Below are 24,233 nucleotides of genomic sequence, written 5' to 3' on the forward strand. Positions count from 1 at the left end.
ACGCAGTCAGTTTGGTTATGCTTCCTCCACACATATGGAGGGAGCGTAACCAAACTGGCTTCGTAGGAGACTACGATTTGCGATCGTTCCGACATATCATAATCTGAAAATTATGATATGTCAGACCAACAGAAAATCATCCCGTTTTACTACAAATAGGGCCGGCAAATTTGACAGTTTGCTCATAGATTTAAGTTTGAACATGTGTAAGTATTACAAATATGCCCCCAAAAAAATCAGTTTTGAAAAAAATAAAGGTATATTCTGATAAAAGATCATACATTAAGGCTTTAAGGTATTCATCAATGTAGGATTAATGTTAATTTGAAGCTCAAAATTAAGATTCTGCAATAATGACTGACAGTAGTAGTTGTTCACTTGATTTGTTGTGAGCGGATTTCTTTATCCTCAACTATGTTATACTCTCAGTTCTTTCCATACTAGCATGCTTGTATAGGATTTTTTAGCCCAGCATGAGCATTTTATTTGAGTCTGGTCCCATCAGCACCTAAGCACATCTCCGTATGGATCAACAATAAAATGAACAAACAAAAAATAACATACACTAATTTGAACTTGAAGCAATGCATTTTGGGATTGATTTGTTGACTAATGTTGTGGATCAGAAAGTTTCTATTCATACGAGTTTGCATGAATACGCACCTTTAGGGTTTCTCTACCAGATGTGGATTTGTATTAAAATTCCTTCCCATAATACCATGCAGATTGTATAACAAAGGAGATGGATTAATCTCTGAACAGTATCTATTACTATGCAATATGCCTAATACCTTGTGGGAAGGAATTTAGGTACATATTGGCATCCGGTAGAGAAACCCTAAAGGTGCGCAGTGAATTTGTAACTGATTGGTACATACTTGCCTTTAGCTTACCTGATTTAGACTACTCCCCATTCCAGAAAAATACAGCACTAATGTTTTAGGATGAAAAAAATATTATCGTGCTTTGCCAAATGAAACATAGCTAAATCCTAAAACTGCCAAAAAAGGTCAAATTTTAATATTTGGCCAATTTTTTGGATATAAGAGCCAAAAACATGCGTTTCTAGTATGTTTTTCATATCTTGTGACAATCAAGCCCCAAAGACTTGTACTAAGACTGATTTTAGTTTATGCATTCTAATATTTGGATGTTTCATTTTGATCACCTATCATTAAATTAAAGTAACACCAAAAAGTGAAAATTAACGCAAAATGTCAGCATACACTCGAGATTTTGAATGCTTGATTTTTGCGACTCGATTGTCAGAAAACGTGCCGAAAGTGCATGTTTTTGGTTCTTTTTTCAAAAAATTGCGAACTTTTTCTTTTATCTCCAGTTAGTACTAAAATTAATGATTAGGATTGAGCTATGTTTTATGTGGCAGAACTTCATAATATTTTTTATTCCCAAAAAATTAGTGCTGTATTTTTCTGGAATGAGGAGTGCTCCTCCCCGATTAGAACGAGTAGGCCCTACCTCCATCGTAAACCTTTCTAACTTGCTCCTTTTGCACATGAATGGCTATTCCAGTTAAAATCCACACCTGCTATGGAATACACGACCTTACATAATCTCCCACACAGGCAGTGGAGATTTCAAATTGAGTCGCCAGGCCTTGTCTTTTGAAAATTGCTGGCGAGTGACAAATCGCTCTCCACAAAACTTGTCAGGTGAGCTGTACTATTGTAGGCGAGTGATTTTAATCACTTGTATTATTATAACACCAAATGTAGGGGAGTGATAAAAAGCTCTTCTCAGCTTCATTTTAGGCCAGTGATCACTCTCACTCGCCTCAAAAGACAGGCCCGAGTTGCCCATTCAGGTAATCCCACTTGAATTCGCAATATGGAAGACTTGACCTTAAATCTCTTACACAGGGTGCGTACGATTTCAAATGAAGATGCCCATTCATGTAACTCCATTAATTTTAAAATTCATACTATCCATAAGGGGTATGGATTTCAACTGGAATAGTACAATGGTTGTAACATTTATTTACAGTAACTCATTTCTACAGGGTGCACAAGTTCCCCTTAAATACTTTTTGAAATAAATCGAAAAATATTTGACGAAATGCAAACTTGTAAAATCACATGTGTAGCCTTATTTGTTTTACACCTATGGAACAAATTATAGCGTCACATGTCATTGCGTTCAGTCACAATGGTTTGTTATGTAAAAAAGGGACAGTTTTAAACTGTTAAAAGTTGCATATGAGTCCATAGGAGTCAACTCTCAAACAATACAGCAGGCCAGGCCTATTCGTGTGTTTGTTAAAGAAAATCTGACTGCTATGGGCTCAGGTGCAACTTTTAAAACGGTCTCTTTTCTTACATAATTAACCATTGTGACTGAACGCAATGATGTATGAAGCTATAAATTGGTCCACAGGGGTAAAACAAACAGGGCTATACCTATCTTTTTATACATTTTTACATTGCGCTAAATTTTTTTAGACTTATTTAAAAAAGTATTTGGGGGACCTTATAAGTTGTGCACAGGTATATTGCAGTTACAACATTGTATTAACATGAAAAAATGTGTTAACATTTGTAACATATACGAGGGGGTATCCAAAAGTTTTTGACATCACCCAGAAGTGAAAGAGCTATATTGATGAAATTTTGTCAGTGTAATCACTGGTCCTTATGTACATTATGGTCCAAAAATGGTCTCATAAGTATGTTTACTTTCTTTACAGGTGGCGCTAGATGGGCAGTAGGCGCATAACCTTTTCATGATAAGATCCTCCACTTTCTTGAATTTCTTCAATGTGGCCGCATCATCCGTAAGGGATGGACGTCCACTTCTTGGCTCATCTGTGAGGGACATGTGGCCAGTTTGGAAATTCCTTTTTCAAAAAGCAACAGTGCCATATGATGGGCAACCATCACCGTAGATAGCTTTCATTTAATCATAGATTTTGTGAGCATTGTAGGCCTAACCCTTCAGATGCAGGAACTTTATCACGCTACATGCCTCAATTTTCACCATCTTGCAGGTTATGGGCCTACTGCCCATCTAGCGCCACCTGTAAAGAAAGTAAGCATACTTATGAGACCATTTTTGGACCATAATGTACATAAGGACCAGTGATTACACTGACAAAATTTCATTTAAATGTTGGGGCACTTAAATTAATCTAACACAGTACTTGCAGTTGATGTTGAAGGCTGCTTTTAAGATCTGTCATGCTGCAGTGATTGTTTTAAATCATAAAACGCTCCAAAAAGACCTGTTGTTCTGAAATTAATTGTGATGCTCCATCAGGATATGCATTATTATTGTAATAATTTATGTAGAAGTTTTCTGTTATATTTAACTATGATATAATATTAACATACTAAAAAAAAGGAAACTGAATAGTTTACTGATTATACATTGATGGCAGTATTTTAGAACTAAACTATTTAAAATAAAACAAGAATGTTAAGTACAGCCTGTAGCTAGGGGTGTGACTCACCCCTGTAAATTGATAAATAGGATACCAAATTATTTGGTCTAAATCGGTCAGATTTGATTAGCGCAAGGTTTTACCGGACAATTTGTAGGTTATTTAACCACAGTTGCTGTTTCTTATTACCATCTGTGATGACCAGCGTTCAAAATGAACCCTTTTGTAGTGCAATTTGCACCCCAAAATACGCCTGTGGTGATACATTAAAAGTCTGGTGCAAAATTGCAATGCCACATTGTACTTGTGTGTCGATTATCTGAGACTGCACTTCAAATTGCTCGGCGTCAGATGAAATTACACCACAACTTTCAAAATGGGGTACAAAAGTGCACCCTGATGTAAAAAAAAATAATTTGAAAACTGGTGATAACTGTTAAACTGCATTCTGGAGTAACATGTTATTTTAGGGAAAATTTGCATTTTTTAAATTGCTTCTTTTATAACCTGTAGAGTCCATCTTTCACCAACTGAGGGGCACTAAAAGTTACTGCATCCAATGGACTTAATATAAATTCCTGAGCATTGGAACCCATCCATGCTCATTCTCACATCCTGTCTCATCAGGTTTTGGGGAAATGGACTATATGAGGTACACCACCAGATTCCTATTGTGGCGTCCTGCACAGGTACACCATTGCAAAGGTACATGACTGGTACAAAGTACCAAATTGGTACTATGCTGCTGGTGCTACAAAGGACCCAGCAGTGGTATTGCACTGGTGCTACGTTATACACAGGTACTCCCCTGGTACTGCAGTTGGCGATGGTGTACCTGCACAGGCTACTGCAAATAGGAATCGGGCAGTGTAGTCTTAGATTTTCTGTTTTTGTTTTGTACTTGATACTTGTAAATAATGGGATTGTTGTAAATTGTATATAATTATGTAGAGGCAATGACTATCTCATCTGTATTATGCAAGGGTTGTTTTTAGAAGATGTGAATCATGCAATAACAGATTGAAGTAGGAATTGCATTTTAACAGATTAAAGAGAAAATATATAACAAAATATGAAATAGATTTGAGACTTTTATTTGCATTGTTATTAAGTATAATTCTTTGTTGAATCAACATTGTATGTACAAAATTGCACATTGGTAAGGGAACAACCCAACAATTGGATGACATTCTATTCGCCGTAGAAGTGACGTAATAATCGTATTAACTACCATAGCAATAGATGAATACAATTTTTGAATAGATTGCCCCGCACTACAAGCAGATTGCACTAATCACCTGTGTATGTCAGCAAACATAGATTGAATACAACACCGGTCTTTTCAAAATACTAATCTTACAGGTGTGAGTGATCAGCCTTTCTTTGACATCAATGCACAGGTACCACATGAACGTTGTAGTGCAGGGCAATATATTCAATATTGTATTCATCTAATTGCTATGGTAGTTAATCCGATTAATTACCTCACTTCTACGGTGACTATAATCAAAAGTGCTTTCATTAGGAGGCTAACCCTCCCTCTGTAACGGTAGTATGAAATATTTAAATTCCAACCTCAAATGATAAACTTAAATATTTTATCTACTTTTTCAACATAGTCAGATTTTTTGATGCCCTCATCCCCAATGAAAGAATGTTCATCATTGTAGGACGTCATTGAAGTGTTGGTTTGTTCCCTAAGGCAAAGGTGTGTATTTACTTGTCCTCGGTGCTTTTCCTGGAGTAGAGTAGGCCGGCCCGAACATTTTTTTTCCTTAAAATCATAGTAAAAAGTAGCTGTATAATAAGTTCCAGAGAAAAATGTAAGTTGTCAATGTTTACTAAATTGTATTACCCCCTTTAACCAGTTTAAAAGTGACAAAAGTGGGACTAACTTGTTCACTTCATGCTCTGAATGTCCTGTCCAATACGGATATAATTTTATTCCCTCAGTGAATAGAAAACTAATATAATATGAATGTGCGTTATCTGAAGTACATCATGACAATAATATCGTTATAAAGTAGAATCTCCTTAAAATACATCAAACATGCACACTATCCATGTTATAACATGTGAAAAGTCATTATTTCATAAATATTTAAAGTACCAGTCTTTACAAGAGTACGATGAACTGTCACTGATGAAGACAATTGACTTAAAGTACTCAAGTTATAATACCGTCAGATCCTAGCATTATTCTGGCAGGAATGCTTCCTAGGTGTAGTAAAAGTTAATGCCTGTATTTTATAGGCCCGAGTGACCATTTCTTTCGAAGCAACTTCGGGGCACCCTCCACTTTAAATTTGTTGATGGTCATCCGCCACTTCTGCACAACGAGTTTGTTTACCTTCCCAGCCTATAAGTCGGTACCCATTTATACACCTGGGTGGAGAGAGACAACATGATAGCACCACCACCTCACCGGGGTTCGAACCCGTAACCCTCCGAATATGAGTTACCAACAGTCGAAAGATAAGTTCTGACACAAAATACTCTAAAGTGGTCGTTATCCACGCCACCAGTTACTAATGCTACACGCAAAAGTATACCTTTGTACATCATTATTTCATGTGCTACTTTGTGCCGTTTCAGGTTATGTCTCACAATTCCAACTTCTTTAATGCACTATTCAATTACTTCTTTACCATGTTTACACCCCACCCACCCCCATCCAGCCTTGTAGCATCTCACACAATCCACCATTGGGTCGGGCAGGGATGTCCGAATTGAAACTTTTATCGAAGTAGCCGGAGAAACAAGGTAAAATTAGCTGGTGGGGTTTCACGAGCATCTATGATATTATATGAAGGTGCGGCCACACGTCCAAAGTCTTTTTCCTCCCCACGCGAAGTTTCTGAATCTGTATTTTTTTAAAGACAATTCTAGATCAACTATCCTATACAGTATCTTTAGTATATCGCGAAGTTTTCATAAAAGGTTTTAATAGTCAAGTAGCCGTCGTTCTCGCCAGCTGCCAGTGCTACTGGGCATCTGCCTCCCCCTGCCTCCAGTGACATCCCAGAATGAATCCTGCTCGACTTTTCACAATATGGGACATCTTCTGACCTTCTTTGTCACAACATCTACAATACTCTTCGGCGGCTTACTTGGATCGATCTTAACTGGCACATTCAACTCTCGCTCCAATTCTTTCTCCAACTCATCCAGATATGTCGTCGTTTGATCCCTCTCCGCAATCGCCAACAATAACTCCCGTTCTAAGTCTGTCTCTCGTTTCACCAATCCAGACTTCTCAGATTCCACTTTCTTCAAATCCACTTCCAAATCATCCAGTATGTTGTTCATTGATTTCAAAGCCTCGGTGTATTTTGCTTTCTCAGTTTTCAACACTTTAGCATGTTGTTCTTCTTTAATACGAATCTGCGATTGTTGGCGTTCGATTTTGTGCTGCAATTCTTTTGCTCTTTTTTCTTCCAGCTGACGCCTCATCTCTTGCACTTCTTCAAGCTGTCGCTGTTTCGTATCAATAACAGCAAGATGCTTTTCGTATTCTGCGCGAATTCGTGCTTCACGCGCTTGAAACTTTTCTTCGATTTCTCTTTCATGACGTTTCTTCTCCATCTCCATCAGGCGATTTGCTTCTTCTAGTAGATCATTGGTATAACAATGACCTCCGTTGCCTTCTACCATCGAATCAACCACATCCAACAAATTGGACACCTGCTGCTTATTTTCAATCGAGTCTGGATCCAAAGTATTATCGAACGCCACATATCGATTATTACACTCTTGTAGGATTCTAAACAATGCAGGTGGGGCCTTCTCGATCATCTGATCAATCCCTTTGATTGATTTCTTCCGCTTAATAGCATCCAAGTGCGTAAACACAACTATCATGTACTGTAGACTTCGATCTCCGAACAGCTTGCGTAGTCCATCCGCAGCCTGCTGGACTTCGGTGGTCATTCGTGCTATAGGTGTCACCAACAGGATGGCATGAGGACCTGGGGTCACATTTATGATACACCCTGTGATTTTCTTAGCAATCACTTCTGGGTCGTCGGTGGTGTCAAACAATCCTGGAGTGTCAACGACTACTATTTCGTCGGAATTACCATCATCAGTAGGCCTATCACAATGGCGGAGATCTTTTCCAGATGATTTATGACAGTCTTTGGTTATAGAAGCAAAGCCGGGTAAACTATCGAATCGATCCCGATCACAGAGAATACTGTTGCCAGTTTCGCTTTTGCCACCGCCCGTGTAACCGATGAGCACAAGCCTTCTTTGTTGTCGTGGTGCAAGATTGATGGGTGTTTCTAATTGAGAGCCTGGAAAGAATATGAAACGATCATTAAAGTTTTTTAAAGGTTAAATAAATGACCATTTTGCAGTGTTGTAAATTTGGTATATGATTGTAGCAATGCCCGGTCAATGGTCAAGCATAATAGCATATTTAGGCGAAATTCTTATTGTCGTCATCGTCATTCGGTCATTTCAAATATTGAGTTTTAGTTTTGGTTTTGGTTTTATTGGTCACGTGCTTTCCTATTATCCTGCTTAAGCTATTGAGTGACGCCATTATCGATATCTTTGTCTGTACCATTTGTTAAAAACTTAAAATTTGTAGCAAGCCGTGTCGGTTTTCAATTCAGTTTGTTATATAATCGAAAATGAGGTTTGAAGTTACCTTGATCAAATTATTTAAAGTTTTTAAATTTCGCAGTGCAATATTCACGAGCAGAGAAGTTGTCGCACAAGTCAATCTACATTTGAAAGCGTGATTTAGTTTTGGATATAGCGAAGGCTTCATCATCATCATCATCATCATCATCATCATCATCATTATCATCATCAACATCATCATCAATATCATCATCATCATCATCATCATCCATCATCATCATCATCATCATCCATCATCATCAATATCATCATCATCATCATCATCATCATCATCATCATCATCATCAATATCATCACCATCAATATCATCATAATCAATATCATCATCATCATCATCATCATCATCAATATCATCATCATTATCATTATCATTATCATTATCATTATCATTATCATTATCATTATCATTATCATTATCATTATCATCATCATCATCATCATCAGCCATTATCAATGCCTAGGCTAAAGGTCAAATTTGTATGCATAGTTATCATTGTCACCACCTACTTCACCTGCAGCAGCACCACCCCCTCCTCCCCACCCATCTACCCCACTCCATTCCATTTATTATTAACTAAGATGGCGCTATTTATCCTAAATCATTATAACTATCAAAATCGGCGAGGATATTAGTACCTGTATCGGCGGTCATGTTGGTAGAAGTGATATCCGTTTTCAATCTCCCTGCATCCACATCAGTCTCCAAACCATTTCCAGCTTCCAGTGCTTCGTCAGCAAGATCCACAACTTCATCCTCGGCTTCATCTATCATATCCTCTGCGTGTGCTCCTCCGTCTGTCTCCAGTTCTTCTCCTCCTACTACAGCTGGAGGGTTTGGAGATTCAGAGGTTCCGCCAGATGGCTCTTGATGACCTAGAAAAGGAAATGATGAACACTGATGAAGAGGGGCAGTTGGTTTTTTGATTCTCTGGATTGTGTCTAGTTTTCACTCATAAAAATAACAACTTTTTATATGTCCAAAATGTGAATAATTATGGACTATAATATACAAAATTACATCGGCCTAATTCATGAAGGTATTACACAAGCTGTATCAAAAAAGATTGTTCTCTATCAATTTTTAGTGCTTTAAAAAAAACACCCACCTCTTCCATCAAGCTTCCATCTTCCAAGAGCATAATTGGAGATCACTTGAAATACGCATGCATGGATCGAATCATATATAGGACTTCAAAAACACTAGTATAATCATGATGATCCAATGGTGCGTTTGGACGGGAAGAGGCAGGCATTTCAAACACACCAAAAATGATGGAGAACATATACAGCCAAGCGAACCTATACCATGTATATGCAATTATTGAATCACGCTGTTTGTATGAAATCATCCATTGCATTTTGAAGGACATTTTGGAGCGATTGCCGAATAGGGTGCAACTCTACTAGTCTTATTACAAGACTGCCCCACCCCAACCCTAAACCCTAACCCTAAACTCCGTAAACGAGGACTGGACTCAAGTCTATCTAGCAAGTTGCACCCTATTTCTTGTCTATAAGTTGTGTCAGGGTCAGGGATAAGATTATTTTTGATAACATTTTGGATTCTCAGCTGCATCTTCAACTCTACAGACTCGGGTGTAGCCCGCATGCAGCGTTCTTACCATTCAAATTTGGGCTAGGCATCTGGCTAGGAAGTGGATAATGGAAGTAGAAGACGGACCCTGATCCTGCCGAGACGGTGAGATTGGTGCTGCCATTGACCTTCAGAGAAGACTGGACTAGCTCAGCATCACTGTTGTCATCGTCGTCATCATAGCTGGTCTGATTATTACGAGAGGAAAGTAAAATAAGAACACAATCAGTGGCCTCAAAAATATTTTTCTTGTCCCCCAGTTTGTCTCCGCCCCCACCCCACTTTTGAGGCAAACCCCCAAAAATACGTATATTTCCACTTTTTGCGGCAAATTTGAGCAAAATTGGTCGACCCCCCCACCATTTTTTTCGTCTTTGCCCCCGAAATTTTTATTTTGCCTCCCCTGAACAAGAAAGCTGGCTATACGCCCCTGGATATTGGCATATGGTTGACTGATGTTAAGTGTAGGGTTAGGGTTAATGTAAGGTTTTTACAATTCGATTGGAAAACGATTTCAACGCCTTTTGTAGGCCTACCTACCAAGTCACCTTCACTCTTAGTTCCCGGTAGCCGTTTCATCGACTCTTCTTGATTACTCGATTTTATCATTGAAATAGAATCTTTTCTTGACTCTCGCTTTAATGAGCCATGCTTTGTCTCCTTTAACTCCCGTTTCGGATCCGGTTTTCTATTCGTATCTGAGCTTGGTTCCGCATTCATATCCGTATTTCGTTCCGCCTGTCGTTGTACGGCTGTCACATAGGCATAGGTGCGGCGATCTGGGTTGGGAATTCCCCAATCGACAAAATAAAAAAATGCATATTTAGTTAGAAGTTCTCGCAGTTAATTTCTTATCTTGTCTAGATAGTAGGCTCCCTATAGTATAGTATAGTATAGTATAGTATAGTATAGTATAGTATAGTATAGTATAGTATAGTATAGTATAGTATAGTATAGTATAGGCCTAGTATAGTATAGTATAGTATAGCATAGTATAGTATATATAGTATAGTAGGCCTATAGTATAGTATAGTATAGTAGGCCTACTAGTATAGTATGGTATAGTATAGTATATATATAGTATAGTATAGTATAGTATAGTATAGTATGGTATGGTAAGTATAGTATAGTATAGTACTATAGGACCAACTTTGAAATTCATTTAGGTCGTCAAACCATTATAAGCCTAAGAACATTGAGAGGTCTTTACAGGATTTGCTTTGGTAAAATATTATTTTAATCGAATGACGGTGTAAATAGGCCTACATAGCCTATGATAAAAGGGATTTTGAATTAGCTTCTAATAGGCCTACGCAATTGATGGTCTTTGATTAATTTGGTTTGGTTTGTATTATTTCTTTGTACTTCTTTATTTTTCATTGCTCAAGAAACAATAAGTAGTCTACTGTAGACAACTCCGTTTTCAAAATATTGTTAAACTAAAATAATTATATAATAAGCATGTTGAGACATGAAAGTACAAGGGTCTATAATTATGACCTTTTCCCCTTCCTACGTACACATGCAACCACAATACTGAGTCATGATCCAATATACATGAAATAAAAGCATAATAACATCTATAGCATGATCGGTGATAATTTTATAAATGCAATTCGGGGAATTTAAAGGCTCATGCATATTCCCGGGGGGGTACTCAGTACAAATGACCATACGGGGACGTGCCGCAAACATGGGTAGCATTTTCAGCCTTCTGGTATATCAATGACCCCTTTTTCAAAGCCTATTTTGGTATATCAATGGGTCCTTTTTTCAAAATTTTCTTAATTTTTTCGGAAAATCTAGCCAATCTAGCAAAAACTAAGACAATTTTGGGTAAATTCGGCCGAAAATTTTGACTTTTGGTATATCAATGGGTCCAAATTTCTTGAAAAATTGGTATATTTATGGGTCTACTTTCAAAATCTCAGCGGCACGTCCCTACCAAAACCAAACTTGAGTACCCCCGGGGGCATATTCTTCGGTTTAAATTAGTTTTCCTTTGTTTGAACTGTGGCTGTGCTATATAATCATCTGTCCCCCCTGGGTTTCAAAAGAGGGGAGGGGTGGTCAGGCAAAATTTAGCAGGGCAAAATGGGTAGTTAACCGGGGTATAGTTAAGCAATTTATGGCTTGTCAAAAGGGGAAGGGTTTGTTTGGCAAGACGGGTAGGGAAATAGATTTTTGGTGGGCCACATAAAATTCGAAATTCGTTTAATTCACGTCCCCATCTTTTTGGGAAAGTGAGGAGAGAGAAGGGGTGTTTTTTTTCTTTTTCTAATTTGACAAAATACAGCATCTACCAAAAAAACGATGAGGCCCTTTTTGACAAATTTAAGATAATGAGGGGTTAGACCCCAGGGCCGGTTTCTCAAAGCATGGCTAGTGGTCATGCTTCCTAAGTCCAATAGGTCCTATATCGCTCATTCTATACACAATCTGGTGCCAATAGCCTTTTTCCCATTCTTTGCAGGTCCACAAACACATTGTCGAGCATTTAGGGCATCAAATATAGGCCTATTGTTTTTCTGGTAGAACTCAACGAAATCTACACGGACATATATAGTTTTCCATACTTCAAATGCTTTCTTCAGCCTGATTAACCCTTGTAAAGGCCCAACAATCACTAAAAATGCCCAAGTGTCAAACCTAACCCTTAATATTTTCTTTGGATAAATGCGATTTCTTTACATATTTGTTGTTTTTTAATTAGATAACGCGCCATCATATTGTTTATCAACATTATTTTTAGTGATCAAAACGTCTTTGAGTAATTCTAAAATAAATTGCACTTTCCACCAAAACGCTGTGAGCTACGTTACCCCTTTTTAACACACGTTATTGGAAAGAAGTAAAACAGAGGTATCAATGTACAGTTTGCGGTTTTTGAAAGGAAACACTTTAAAAATCATAGTAAATATCGTGATGCTGTAGCATTTTTGGCATAGAAATGTTGTAAACATTGAAATTTTGACCGACCCCATGTTAAGAATGGTGAGCGACGTTACCAGGATTATATAGCAGGTAAAAGTAGGCCTGTGCACTTGTATAACATGTACTTCCTAACAATAATGTGATAGGTACAGTGATCGAACCCCATTTATATTAGAATTAACCGACATAACGTTCTAATGTTCGCAAATCACATCAATTAAAAAACCGTGTACTACGTTACTGTGAGCTACGTTACGCACTCTTTACGTGAAATCGGTTTTACATCTTCCGTTTGCTCTTTATGACCTTGGATTAAGTAAAACCAGCCCATTTTGTAGCCGGTAACGTAGAAAAATATGCAAGTGGTGTTGGCAATCTTTTACATCTGAAAGTAGTGATACATTAATCTTAAAAAACACAAAAAGCAGGTCTTTTTGTCGAACAACTTTTATTTTTTCAATTTTTACAGTTGATTGGCACCCGATTTTGTAGAATGAGCGATATATGCTATAATGTACCAGTGCTGATTATTTTTTCACATCATTGGTAGTGCTATATAGCTTGCTGGTTTAGGAAGCCTGACCACTATGAGAAATCAAACCTCAGAATTCCACAAAACACTTGCAATTGATTCATGCTGACTATAGGCCTAATGGACTTGTTTATAAGCATTAACATATAAAAACATTAATAACTTAAAATTTAATATGAAAATTAAAAACGTATGATCCCAGAATACGATTTTAAAAAGAAATTAAAAGAGGGTCGAACTTAAGGCAGAACTTTTATGAATTGTATTTCGCAATTCTTTTCGTTGCACTATGTGTACAGCACCGGCTTAAATTGCACCACCATGACTGTTCATTCCATATTAGTGCATGATGCAACATGCATGATCCCCAACTTCCTCGGAAATGTAGCCAAAGGTTTTAGATGGGCTGCGGAATTCCCCCCCCCCCCAAATGTATAAGTAAAAACCGCATAACCCCTCTTCCCTCCTCAAAGTGACGTCAGAGGCTATTTGAACACGCAGATAGGCCTATGTATAGGCGGTCTTTTGACCGCCTTCATTCGTCTTGGTATAGGCCTAGGGTAAATTGGGGTAAATGGAACGGTGGGGTAAATGGAACGCTGAGAATACAATTCCCTCAATCAAGAAAAAAATTGGGCAACATCATACCGACTGTTCCATTTACCCCAACGCCATACGTTCTGCTTTCGTTTCATACCCCAAGCGTGGGTATACTCGGTATTTGAGTGGAAGAAAATCTCAAATGTTGTCACTGACCTTGAAGTGGTGCTACGGTTCAGTGAACATTACTAATTTAAGGGTATTGATTCCTAAATATTTGAATGTTGTGCTGAGAGTTGTCTTACAATATTGGCAATATGTTTGTTTTCTACAATAACATAAATGTTTTAAACAATAAAATAGCAGATTTTAATGATGAAATTATGCAAATTAATATGCTAATTAGCTAATTAATTAGTTTGGTGTTCCATTTACCCCACAACAGATCCACTTGGGGTAAATGGAACACGGTTGACTGACTTCAATTATATATGACACTTAATATTTTTTTTACTAATTGGTTTAATTATTATGAAATTATATACTACAAATAATTAATTCATGGTAGATTAGGCCTCCTATTGATTTTTAAAAATCTGAAAATCATTTTTTTCTGTTATGTACCGAGAAAAAGTGTTTTTTTACGTGGTATTTAACCATGTTTATAAAAAAACATGAAAACAAAATTATTTTTGTTAACCTTTTGTTTAGTCACAAAATATATGTTAAATAAAATATTCTGATGTCTTTTCAATGTAAATATGGCTATGAATTTAGGCTCCTTGCAAGTAATGCCCCTTGTTCCAATTACCCAACCCACTGTTCCATTTACCCCAATTTGTTGGGGTAACTGGAACACCATGACCATGCATGTATTTGGACTGATACAAGAAACAAAGCCATAAAATGGGAGTTTATCTGTTAAAACAAGTTGTAAAAACATATTATCTACTTATTGAAACAAACAAAAATCATATATGGATACCCTCCTGACCGCAGAAAGTGATTTATTGCTTAAGCGTTCCATTTACCCCAATTTACCCTACATGTTAAATGCTTATTCAGCAATTTAGGCCGTGGGAACTATATTTTCCGTCACTGTCTGCTAGTGTTTAAGCCGAAAACCGTTTTTAAAGATAAAATGGGACATTTAACATGAAATTATAATATCTCTATTAATGTAGGCCTATTTATGGGTTTCAACTTTATCAATAGGCCTACCGCAAGTTCTTTGTTTTTTCATTTCAAAAATCCTAATGACGTACGTCCCTGTTTGTCAATTTTTCGTCCCGTATACCCCCGAGTGGTGAGCTCTCAAAATCAAAATAGTCTGCCAAAAATCGCTTGTCCCCCTTTTCAACGTGCCAAAAAATCTTCTGAACTTTTAGAGAAATATTTTAGTCTCCGTTAATAGCTCTATATTCCACATTATGCTTAAAGAATGCATTCACCGTGAGAATATGCACGGTGCGGGAAAAGATCCCAAAAAAATTCCCGTTCCACCGGTTTATTAGATCTTAACTCGATCCCAGCAGCGCTAAGTGCATGTATGCTCCTAAATTTTATGCAAAATAGTAATACGTAGGCCAATCATACAATAATAGAAGTGTAGGCCTACCTTTATTCCTGGCAAGCGATTTCCAAGAACTTTTGGGAGAACTACGAGGTGAGCTTCTAGATGTCTCCATACTTAATTTCTTTTTAAACCATTGCCACAAAGACATCTGTGCCAAGAACGTCTTAACTACAAGTGTCCTGTCAAAGTATTACAAGATAAGGTGAAATCTGAATTGCTATCACTTGTCACTTCACGTTTATTGTCCTCATGGCATAGTTAGAAAGAGCCCAATTTGGGTGTAAAATTCAGCCCAAAAAGACCTATATTATTTAATATATTAGTGTTGAGTCATTACTTATATTAAAGACCTATAGCTAGTTACTGCTTATACTCTCATTTTTTGAAACTGCTTATTTTTCGAAGTGTGGAGTTGAACGAAGGAGTTTAGAAAGGAAACCACTCTAAAATGAAAGAAAGTACATTTTCTTGAGGCAATCATGCGAGTATTATTTTTTGGGTGGGGGGGGGGGGGGGCTTTGGGGGCACCAGCCCCGGGGTAAAAGCAGGGGGCGGCCAAAATAAAGGGGCGGCGGAAGAAGAAGGGCGGCAAAAACAGGGGCGGCAAAAACGAAGGGCGAAAAGAATTAGTAAAAATAGGAAAAAGTAAAAAAAATATAAAAAATGGTACTAGGCCTATACACCATAATGTGTTGCTTTTAGGGCGCTAGCGCCTAAAATCCTTTTTTTAAATTTTTTTATTATTATTTTTTTGCTCTTCACTTTTTTAAACCACCGGGAAAAAAATGGGTCAAACTTTTCGGGCTGTTGGGGAAGGGGCGACAAAATTGAATTTTCTTCTTTTCTACATCATGTCTATTTAGCCCCGGATCTAGACGCTATAGTTTGGATCACTACAGGGAGACACTCGCAATTTGCAAATCAAGGCGCAGACCCTTGCAAAAAAACCGCGAATGATAAAATCTATCAATTCAGAATCGAATTCCGCCCCTTTAAGGAGTCTGGACAGCTTCTGTAGCAACGAAGAAGTCTTATACGGGTGTTTTAAACAACTTATTGTCACCATTTAGGTGTTTTTCGGTTATTGTTCATAAAGCCCTTTTCTTATACAATATAACAACCCTGGGAAATGAGATCCCGCCCCAATCAGTTGACAGATTTTCTCCGATTTTAATGAACCAATTCCGGAACTAGGGTTGTCGCTTTTCTGTTTTTCTCTGTTTGCGGTTCAACGTAATGTTTCAAAATACTATAATCAGTTTATTTTCGCGAGCATTTAATTTCGGACCTATATTCAATAATATAGATGTGTGTTTGCGAAATTAAGGTTACTACTACTAGCGGTCACCCGTCTTTCGCGGTTCGTAAATAAATGCAATTTTACAAATGCACCCTCCGAGTTTTTATTGCCAACAATTTGACCAACTCCCTAATTTATTACCGATTGATCAGCCGTTTCATTTAATTCATGTATTGTTGGTTGAAGCAGCAGAAAAAAAGTAGTTCACAGCATCTTGCGAATGGTGTGAGCTTTAGCAAAAAATTGCATTGCTCAATTCATAGCGAGCGTGTAGAAGAATTCAAATATCACAGAGTATGCTTTAGCACGGTCCTGTGGTTCTTGAGTTATGTTGTAAAGAGGGCTGAAATAACAACACTTTTGTAAAACGCACATAACTCATTAACAAAAATAAATTAAGCAAGTTTTCAAAGGATATGATTTGTAAAATGAACTTTTGCAAAACACCAAAGTGTTATTTTTCAATAATATATTGATTCAGATAATGAAAATCGAAGCAAATTTTGATCTTATAATTCGCAATATTACGCATGATTCATACCAAATTTAAGCAGTTTTTTTTTTATACGCAAACCATGCGACAGTCTTTGTGAAAATAAAAGTGCGTTGAAAATATATCACTTCAGTGATAGAAGAAGAGTCGGTCGTGGACAAGTTGCGGGTTCATCATAAGTTTATGACTCATATTAATATCATAAGTTGTTTTTGAGAAAGTGTAGGCCTATTGCAAATACGACTATTTTTATCGAATATTATGACGATTCGATTTGATATGAAACCCGGACAGGTTGAGCTGTAGGCCTAGGCCCCTATATTTTACTAGGCCTCTGAAAAATGCAAGGGATGGTAAGTTTTTAGGGGGATGTCCCCTGTAAGTTTAGGTGTGGGGGCATGTCCCCGACGTCTTTCGCTTGCACCGCTACACATAGGTTAATTGATGAGATGTCCATACCCGGGGGTGCTCAATAAAGGTGGGTTTCCAACATCACTTCCATGAATCGATGTCTTACAAATTTAAAGGTGCATGTTCCGATTTTTTTTCATTATTATGTTTTGCACCTCACATTGAGGCCTATCCCCTAAATATAAATCTGATTATTGAGTTCAATTGCAGCAGTGCATAGTTTGCACATTGGACGCAAAAACTGGGTCACATCCGGGGGTCACACTGGGATATAGAACTATAGCATACGGGAGGTATAATAGGCCCTATACTTATACACCATTTTGGCTGAGGCTATCGCCTCGGTTCATGTTAACATTTAAAATTAAACGGATTATATTAAATACAGCCTCCGTTTTCAGGCCTAACATTTTTCTAACTACGAGAAAAATAATTAGCTTTCCTCTATTATAAAATCCACTTTTTAATAAAGCGGCCCCGACAAAATAAATACTCATATGGCAAAAAATAAAAGAGAAAATAGGGAAGGTAAAAAAAGAAGGACCCGTTTCCCAATAATATAGAAAAAATATGAGTTTTCGCCTGATACCAAAATCTACATTTTGATGAGTGGGGGATGATGCTGTCAAATAAGGTCACCCACCTTTAAGTGTCAATCATGTTTGTATTATTGTTCATCTGCCAAATATAAAATCTGGCAAACAACCTTATATGATATAGTATCGCATCACTGTTTTGGGGCGGTTCCAGCTTCAGTTTACCTTTTTACTACAACAGTCCCAGGAGAATACGGTCCAGGGGCGGGCAACCTTTCTCTTCTTCGCAACCCAAAGCCAACAATTGAACATAGCTGCAAATGTATAGGCCTAATAAAGTAGGGGATACGCGTACGACATCCAAATACTAAAATGGAACTTGTTTGACATTAAAAGCGGCATTTCGTGATTTTATTATCATCTTTTCTGCCAAAATTTCAGTTGATTCGGACTTGAATTTGCCTATACGGAAATAGCATGTATAGGCTTATCAGGGGCCTATACAGTGCCCAATAGCAGGCGGCCCGTAGTCAGGCATTTTATATGGGGGTTTGCGGATTTTCGGGGGGGGGGGGGGGCACTCAACTCAAATAACCATATGGGTATGCTCCCCTTCCTGGTTTTTGGACCATGCAGCTCCGAAAGATCCCCTGAATTGACCAAAACAGAGCATTGAAAGAGCATAGGCCTACCAAACAAAATATTATAATGGGCCCAGAGATTTTCCAAAATTCCAAAAGCAGACCTTTTCAAGACAAATCTTTATTACGGACTAAAAAGAGATCTTTGCCCCTCTACAATTGACCTTTATAGAGCTATATTTTTAAACAAATTTCATAGAAATTTGTGGCCCAGTTTTGCTATCTTTTTATAGACAGATTGCAGACAGAATGATTTTAGTTGCTGTACGTATACGAGACCACGCAGCTACTCGTTATTCGCCGGTTTCCTCTTCCCATGTGGTGGAATATAAGGGCATATTCTTTCACAGGCTCGTCATCTTCAAGACGCATGAGCCTATTTTTGGCCGAGAAATTTGAGTTGATGAATCTGGACTCTGGCAACCAGTGGAGTGGTGTTGGTCAGATTGTAGATGGTTTCATTTGGGATCCGATCCACACGCTTGATGTTTAACATGACTCTGTAGCAAGATGTTGCAAAGGCATTGATCTTGTTTTCCATGTCCTTGGTGATTACCCATGACTCGCACCCGTACAGAAGGATAGTGACACAAGTTGTCTCAAACAGCTTGATTTTTGTTCCGATTGGCAGGGATGGGCTTCTCCAAATACGTTACAGTTTCCAGAAAGCGGCCCAGGCTAGTGCTTTTCTTCTTTTAGGTCTCCAACACTAGAGCCCATCTTGGAACCCAAATACTTGAAGTCTGTGACGTCAAGTACTGGCTGGGCGTTACAGTTTGCAGTCATATATTCTGTCGTAGGTGCGCTGATGACAAGGCCTAGATCTGCTGCTGCTGTTGCAGTCCTAGTAAGCTGTGACTGGGCCCGGGCTATAGAAGATTCCAACAGGGCAATATCATCAGCAAAATCCAGGTCATTCAGCATCTTAGCAGGATACCTGCTTGACCGACGTGGGTAGGTAACAATTCCAGCGTCAATTCCAGAAGTTGATTTCTTCAGGAGGTAGTCTACCAGGATAATGAACAGGAATGGTGCCAACACATCACCCTGAAGCACTCCAGTTGTTACTTGGAAAGACTCTGAAATACTTCCATCTACCATAACGGCACTATTGGAGTCCTTGTAGAGCACCTGGATGGCATTGACCACAACATTTGGTATTCCATAATGCCGCAGCACTGAGAACATGACGGACCTGTTGATGGAGTCAAAGGCTTTTTTGAAGTCCACACAAGTGACTGTCAAGGGAAGTTGGTACTCCTTGAAGCCTTCTATGATCCTCCTCAAAATGTGTATTTGCTTCGACCTGATCTAAAGCCAGCCTGGTTGCTTCTCAGTAAAGGATCAATGTGAGGTCGGATTCTGTTCAGAAGGATCTTGTTGTACACTTTTGCGGCAATGGACATAAGTGAAATACCACGGTAGTTTGTCATGAGAGAGAGGTCACCTTTCTTTGGTAGAGGAATGATGACATTATTTTGTGACCCACTGACGTGGCGGTGTCAGCGTTGAGAATACCTCCATACAGAATTTGAGAATCATATCAATCATGCTATCCCCTCCTCCCTGAAGTGCTTCCGCAGTTATAGCACAGTCCAATGCTGCTGCCTTGTTGGTCTTCATGGCTACTATTGCTTCAACTACTTCTTCACGAGTTGGGGGCTCAGTGATAATAGGAAGATCTTCAACAGCTGGTGCAGGAAGTTCTGAAGCTGCTGTGCCACTGTCGTTGTTAAGGAGTGAGCTGAAATATTCCTTCCATTCCTCAAGCAGTTCATGATCACTGGTTGGGGCTGATCCATCTCTCTTTTTGACTTTTACCCCTTTCCTTGAGTTCTTCCCAGAAAGCGAGTGTATGATTTTCCAGGTGGTGGTGTAATTCCCCATTCCATCGGCCAGCTTCAGATCTTCCATCTGCTTATTGAGTGTAGCAAGCTCATCAGATTTATAGGAGTTGTTAAGGCTGGTGTTCAAGTTCCTCCATCTTTCTCTAGATTGACTAGACTTTGAAATGGAGTACCGCTTTTTTTTTCATCCCTTTCAAGTTTAAGTCTGATGGTTGCATCTGATACCCAACTTGGCAGTCCGCATGGCTTTTGCTTTCCAATAACTTCCTCAGCAACTTCACGAACTGCTGTCTCAAAGGTCTCATACCTATCAGAGATGGGCGTGGCATCATCCATGCTCAAGACCTGGAATCTGTTTGTTAATTCCAGCTGAAATTCCTCCTTTGTATCAGGATCTTGCAACTTCTTCCAATTGAATTTTGGTCTCTTGCAGTTGCTTGATGTATATAGATTTGGCTTCATTATTAACTAAATCCCAACTATAGATGGCGCTATTTATCCTAAATCATATTTCTTTATTTGTAAGGGGTAGGTGATGAATACTGCCATTAAAACAGCTGGAATAGGTGAAACAAGGAACAAGGAAATTTTATAAACATATTTTATCAAACAATAAAAGGAATTATTTGTATTAAAAGCTTTCCAGTAATTTCCTGTAACTAAATAGCGCCACCAATTTTGGCATTAATAGATACATTTTATATCCGAAAAAGCTTTAAAAATGCTATAAAAGTGAATAATTCTTTAAAAGAAAAGGAAAATTAAAGTTGAGAATGACTCAAAAGCATCTGTATACATTAGCATGATATCACTTTTATTTTAAAATTTGGTTGTACATGATGTTCTGTTTGAAAAACGAATAAATGATCCCATCAAACAACCGTGGCATGCAAGGTTTTCCTAGATCCTTTGCTTGTTCGCAAACTGGCAGCTAGACGGACGCTCACAATACGATGATCGGAGGCCACTTCTATACTGAATTGTATGCTCGACAGTTGCGGAGAGAATTTACCCACTTGCTGTTTATTAGAATGTGGTCTAACTGTGCATGGGTTGATCCAGCTGGATGGATCCAAGTCCAGAGACGATTCCTGGGTTGGGGGAATCTCATTTGGGCCGGTCTGAGGTTGTACTCCTGGCAAATGTTGACCATACGCTCACCATCGTCATTGGTTGAATCATGGTAGCAGTATGGACCAATCACCCAATGATGGGAAAGATGACTATCTGTTCCAATTCTGGCATTAAAATCACCAAGGGTGAGATGGATGTCGTGCCTTTTCATACCATCCAAATGGTCAGATAGAGATGAATAGAAATCCTCCTTGTCAGAAGATGTTGAGCACTCAGTGGGTGCATATACAACAGTGATGCTAAGCTGAGGGTTACCATGGAATGTTACAAATAGTATCCTCTCGGAAACAGCTTCAACACTCTTAAGACATCTGTGAACATGCTTGGACAAGACCAGACCCACTCCTCCATGCCTTTGCTTGGTAGCAGAACTGTATACTATAACCCAGTTCCTATCGTCTGACTTAAGTTCATCAGTTGGGCTTGGTGTAATGAGACGATGTTCTTGAATTCCGGCAATGTCAATACCTGCATCAGCACAGCCCATGAATAGGTGATGGATTTTCCCTTGTTGATTAACAGTACGGACATTATAAGTAGATATTACAAGAGGTTTGAAGGTAGACAGGCGACAATAATCAGGGCCAACAGTTCGTGATGGTGTGCCGAGTTCCCGCTGGTCCGTCATGGAGTCAACAGTAGACTGCCGCTCATCTACCCTCGGAATTTTTAGAGATTTGCTTGTAGTTTTCGTAATCATTGAGTTGCAGGGATTTATTTTAGTCCAGTCCCAGCAGCTTTACGGGTGATCAGCCCTGTTTCAGCTTATTTCTGGACACACAGCAGCCGAGAGCTACCAATATGCAGTAGTTCGCCTCTGATCTGGAACATGTTGGCCAGTGTTGGAAGATTGACCAATGATGACATGTTCAACACCAGCCTATTGACCGTTGGGAAGTAAATCTTCCTCTTCCGCTCTTTGGCCCATGATGAAAATTCGGAGCCATTGAGATAGGCTTCTCCAATATGAAGAGAATCACTACGTCCTTGTCCCCTTAGAATACTCAGATGGAGCTTGATGTTCATGGCAAGAGACCTTGGAACTAAACTAGCCCTACCAGAAAACCAGAATAAGATATATATATACAAAGAAAATGAAAACCATAATATCGGATTTGCTTCAAACAAAAGGCATTAACATATCGATGATACTTTGTTCCTGGACTTTGCTTTACTATAATTATAAAAAACATGCAAAGAGCATTTTCTATTATCCAGAAAATGACTCACGCCCTCAAGGAGGAGAGCTAAGGAGGCGTAGTTGTTGTATCAGGTGGCATGAAATGCTACACTGATATATTGTTGAGCAGGTGAATCTTCTGCTCCTTCTGTTTCTTCTTCTGCTTCTTTTGATTCTTTCGTCAACTCCTCTTTTAAAATGCTACTAGCCAGGCACTTGCGTCAATCTCGACCAAACTGGGCCACAAGGAACACTGACCGGGGCTCTTTTTTTCTATATAAATTGTACAAAAGTTATGGGTAAAAGGTGACGGGGTTATTAGAGGTCATTATGTGAAAATCTTTAAAATGCTACTAGTGCCATGCCATCATTCACTTGACCCGGTTTCAACCAAACGTGGCCATAAGAACCGCTGATCCATGAGTTGTACACAACTTACAGGTCATGTAGGGCTTATAGGGGTCATTTTGTGGAAATCTTCAGAACGCCACTGCTCCAAATTACATGCTATGAACACCATACTTGGCCAGAAGTAGCACTGGCCCAAACGTATAGTTCTAAAAAACATGGGGTCTAAGGTCACACATGGGTCAATTACTAAATTACATTCTATAGTTATAAGGAATGGTAAGGAGGTCAAAGGTCAAATGAAGTCACATGCTAAATTTTACCCGATTGGGCTTTAACTTGATTCAAAGCATCCTTGCTATGAGGGGAACATGAAAAGGTCATCCTAAGGTCTCCCAAGGTCAAAGGTCAAAGATAAAATGGGCTTATACTTAGTGCAAAGAATCATTGATATGAGGAGAATATGATAAAGTCAACCCGAGGTTACCCGAGGTCAAAGGTCAAATGCTAAAATGGACCCGATTGGGCCTAAAACTTGGTGTAAATCATCCTTGATAAGGAGAGCATAAAAAAGTCAACCTTAGTTTACCCGAGGTCAAAGGTCAACTGAGGTCACATGTTAAAATTTGCCCAATTGTGTTTAAAGTTGGTGCACATCATCCTTGACATGAGGGGAGTATGAAAAAGTCAACGTGAGGTTACCGGAGGTCAAAGGTCAAATGAGTTTACATGTTAAACTTTGCCCTATTGGGCTTAAACTTGGTGCTAAGCATCCTTGATATGAGAGGAACATGAAAAGTCAACCCGAGGTTAAAGGTCAAATGAGGTCAGAAATCGCTGCCTCATATTCGTGGCTATTGAGCCACAGCAGTTCTAGTTTAAGTTGGGTTTGAGGTTTAGTAATAAAATGTTTGTTGAGTTTTGCTGATGCTGATTTTCAGATCTAAGTTACAGCTGGTTCGATGCATTTTGTCAACAACCACTTGAAAATAATCTTCTCACCTGCAAAACAAAAATGTTTATGTGTTTTTTCATGGTTTTGGGCTCGTCATGAGCCTCATATTATTGTGTCATTAGTGGCATCTGATGAGCATAAGGCGGAGGCGTCCTATTTAGCGTT

The 24,233-nt window shown here is 38.6% G+C and overlaps 1 protein-coding gene across 1 annotated transcript; it reads right to left on the reverse strand.

Annotated features, from left to right (window-relative positions):
- Window positions 1-4,470: 4,470 nt before the first annotated feature.
- Window positions 4,471-15,425, reverse strand: LOC140162697 (uncharacterized). The gene is made up of 5 exons (XM_072185972.1): window positions 15,266-15,425; window positions 10,182-10,420; window positions 9,670-9,829; window positions 8,684-8,920; window positions 4,471-7,692 (listed from the first exon to the last, which is right to left on the reverse strand). The coding sequence occupies exons 1-5, from the start codon at window positions 15,369-15,371 to the stop codon at window positions 6,443-6,445; spliced, it is 1,992 nt and encodes a 663-aa protein (XP_072042073.1). The 5' UTR covers window positions 15,372-15,425; the 3' UTR covers window positions 4,471-6,442.
- Window positions 15,426-24,233: the final 8,808 nt, after the last annotated feature.

This window comes from Amphiura filiformis, chromosome 10, assembly GCF_039555335.1.
Source record: "Amphiura filiformis chromosome 10, Afil_fr2py, whole genome shotgun sequence".
Taxonomy (NCBI): domain Eukaryota; kingdom Metazoa; phylum Echinodermata; class Ophiuroidea; order Amphilepidida; family Amphiuridae; genus Amphiura; species Amphiura filiformis.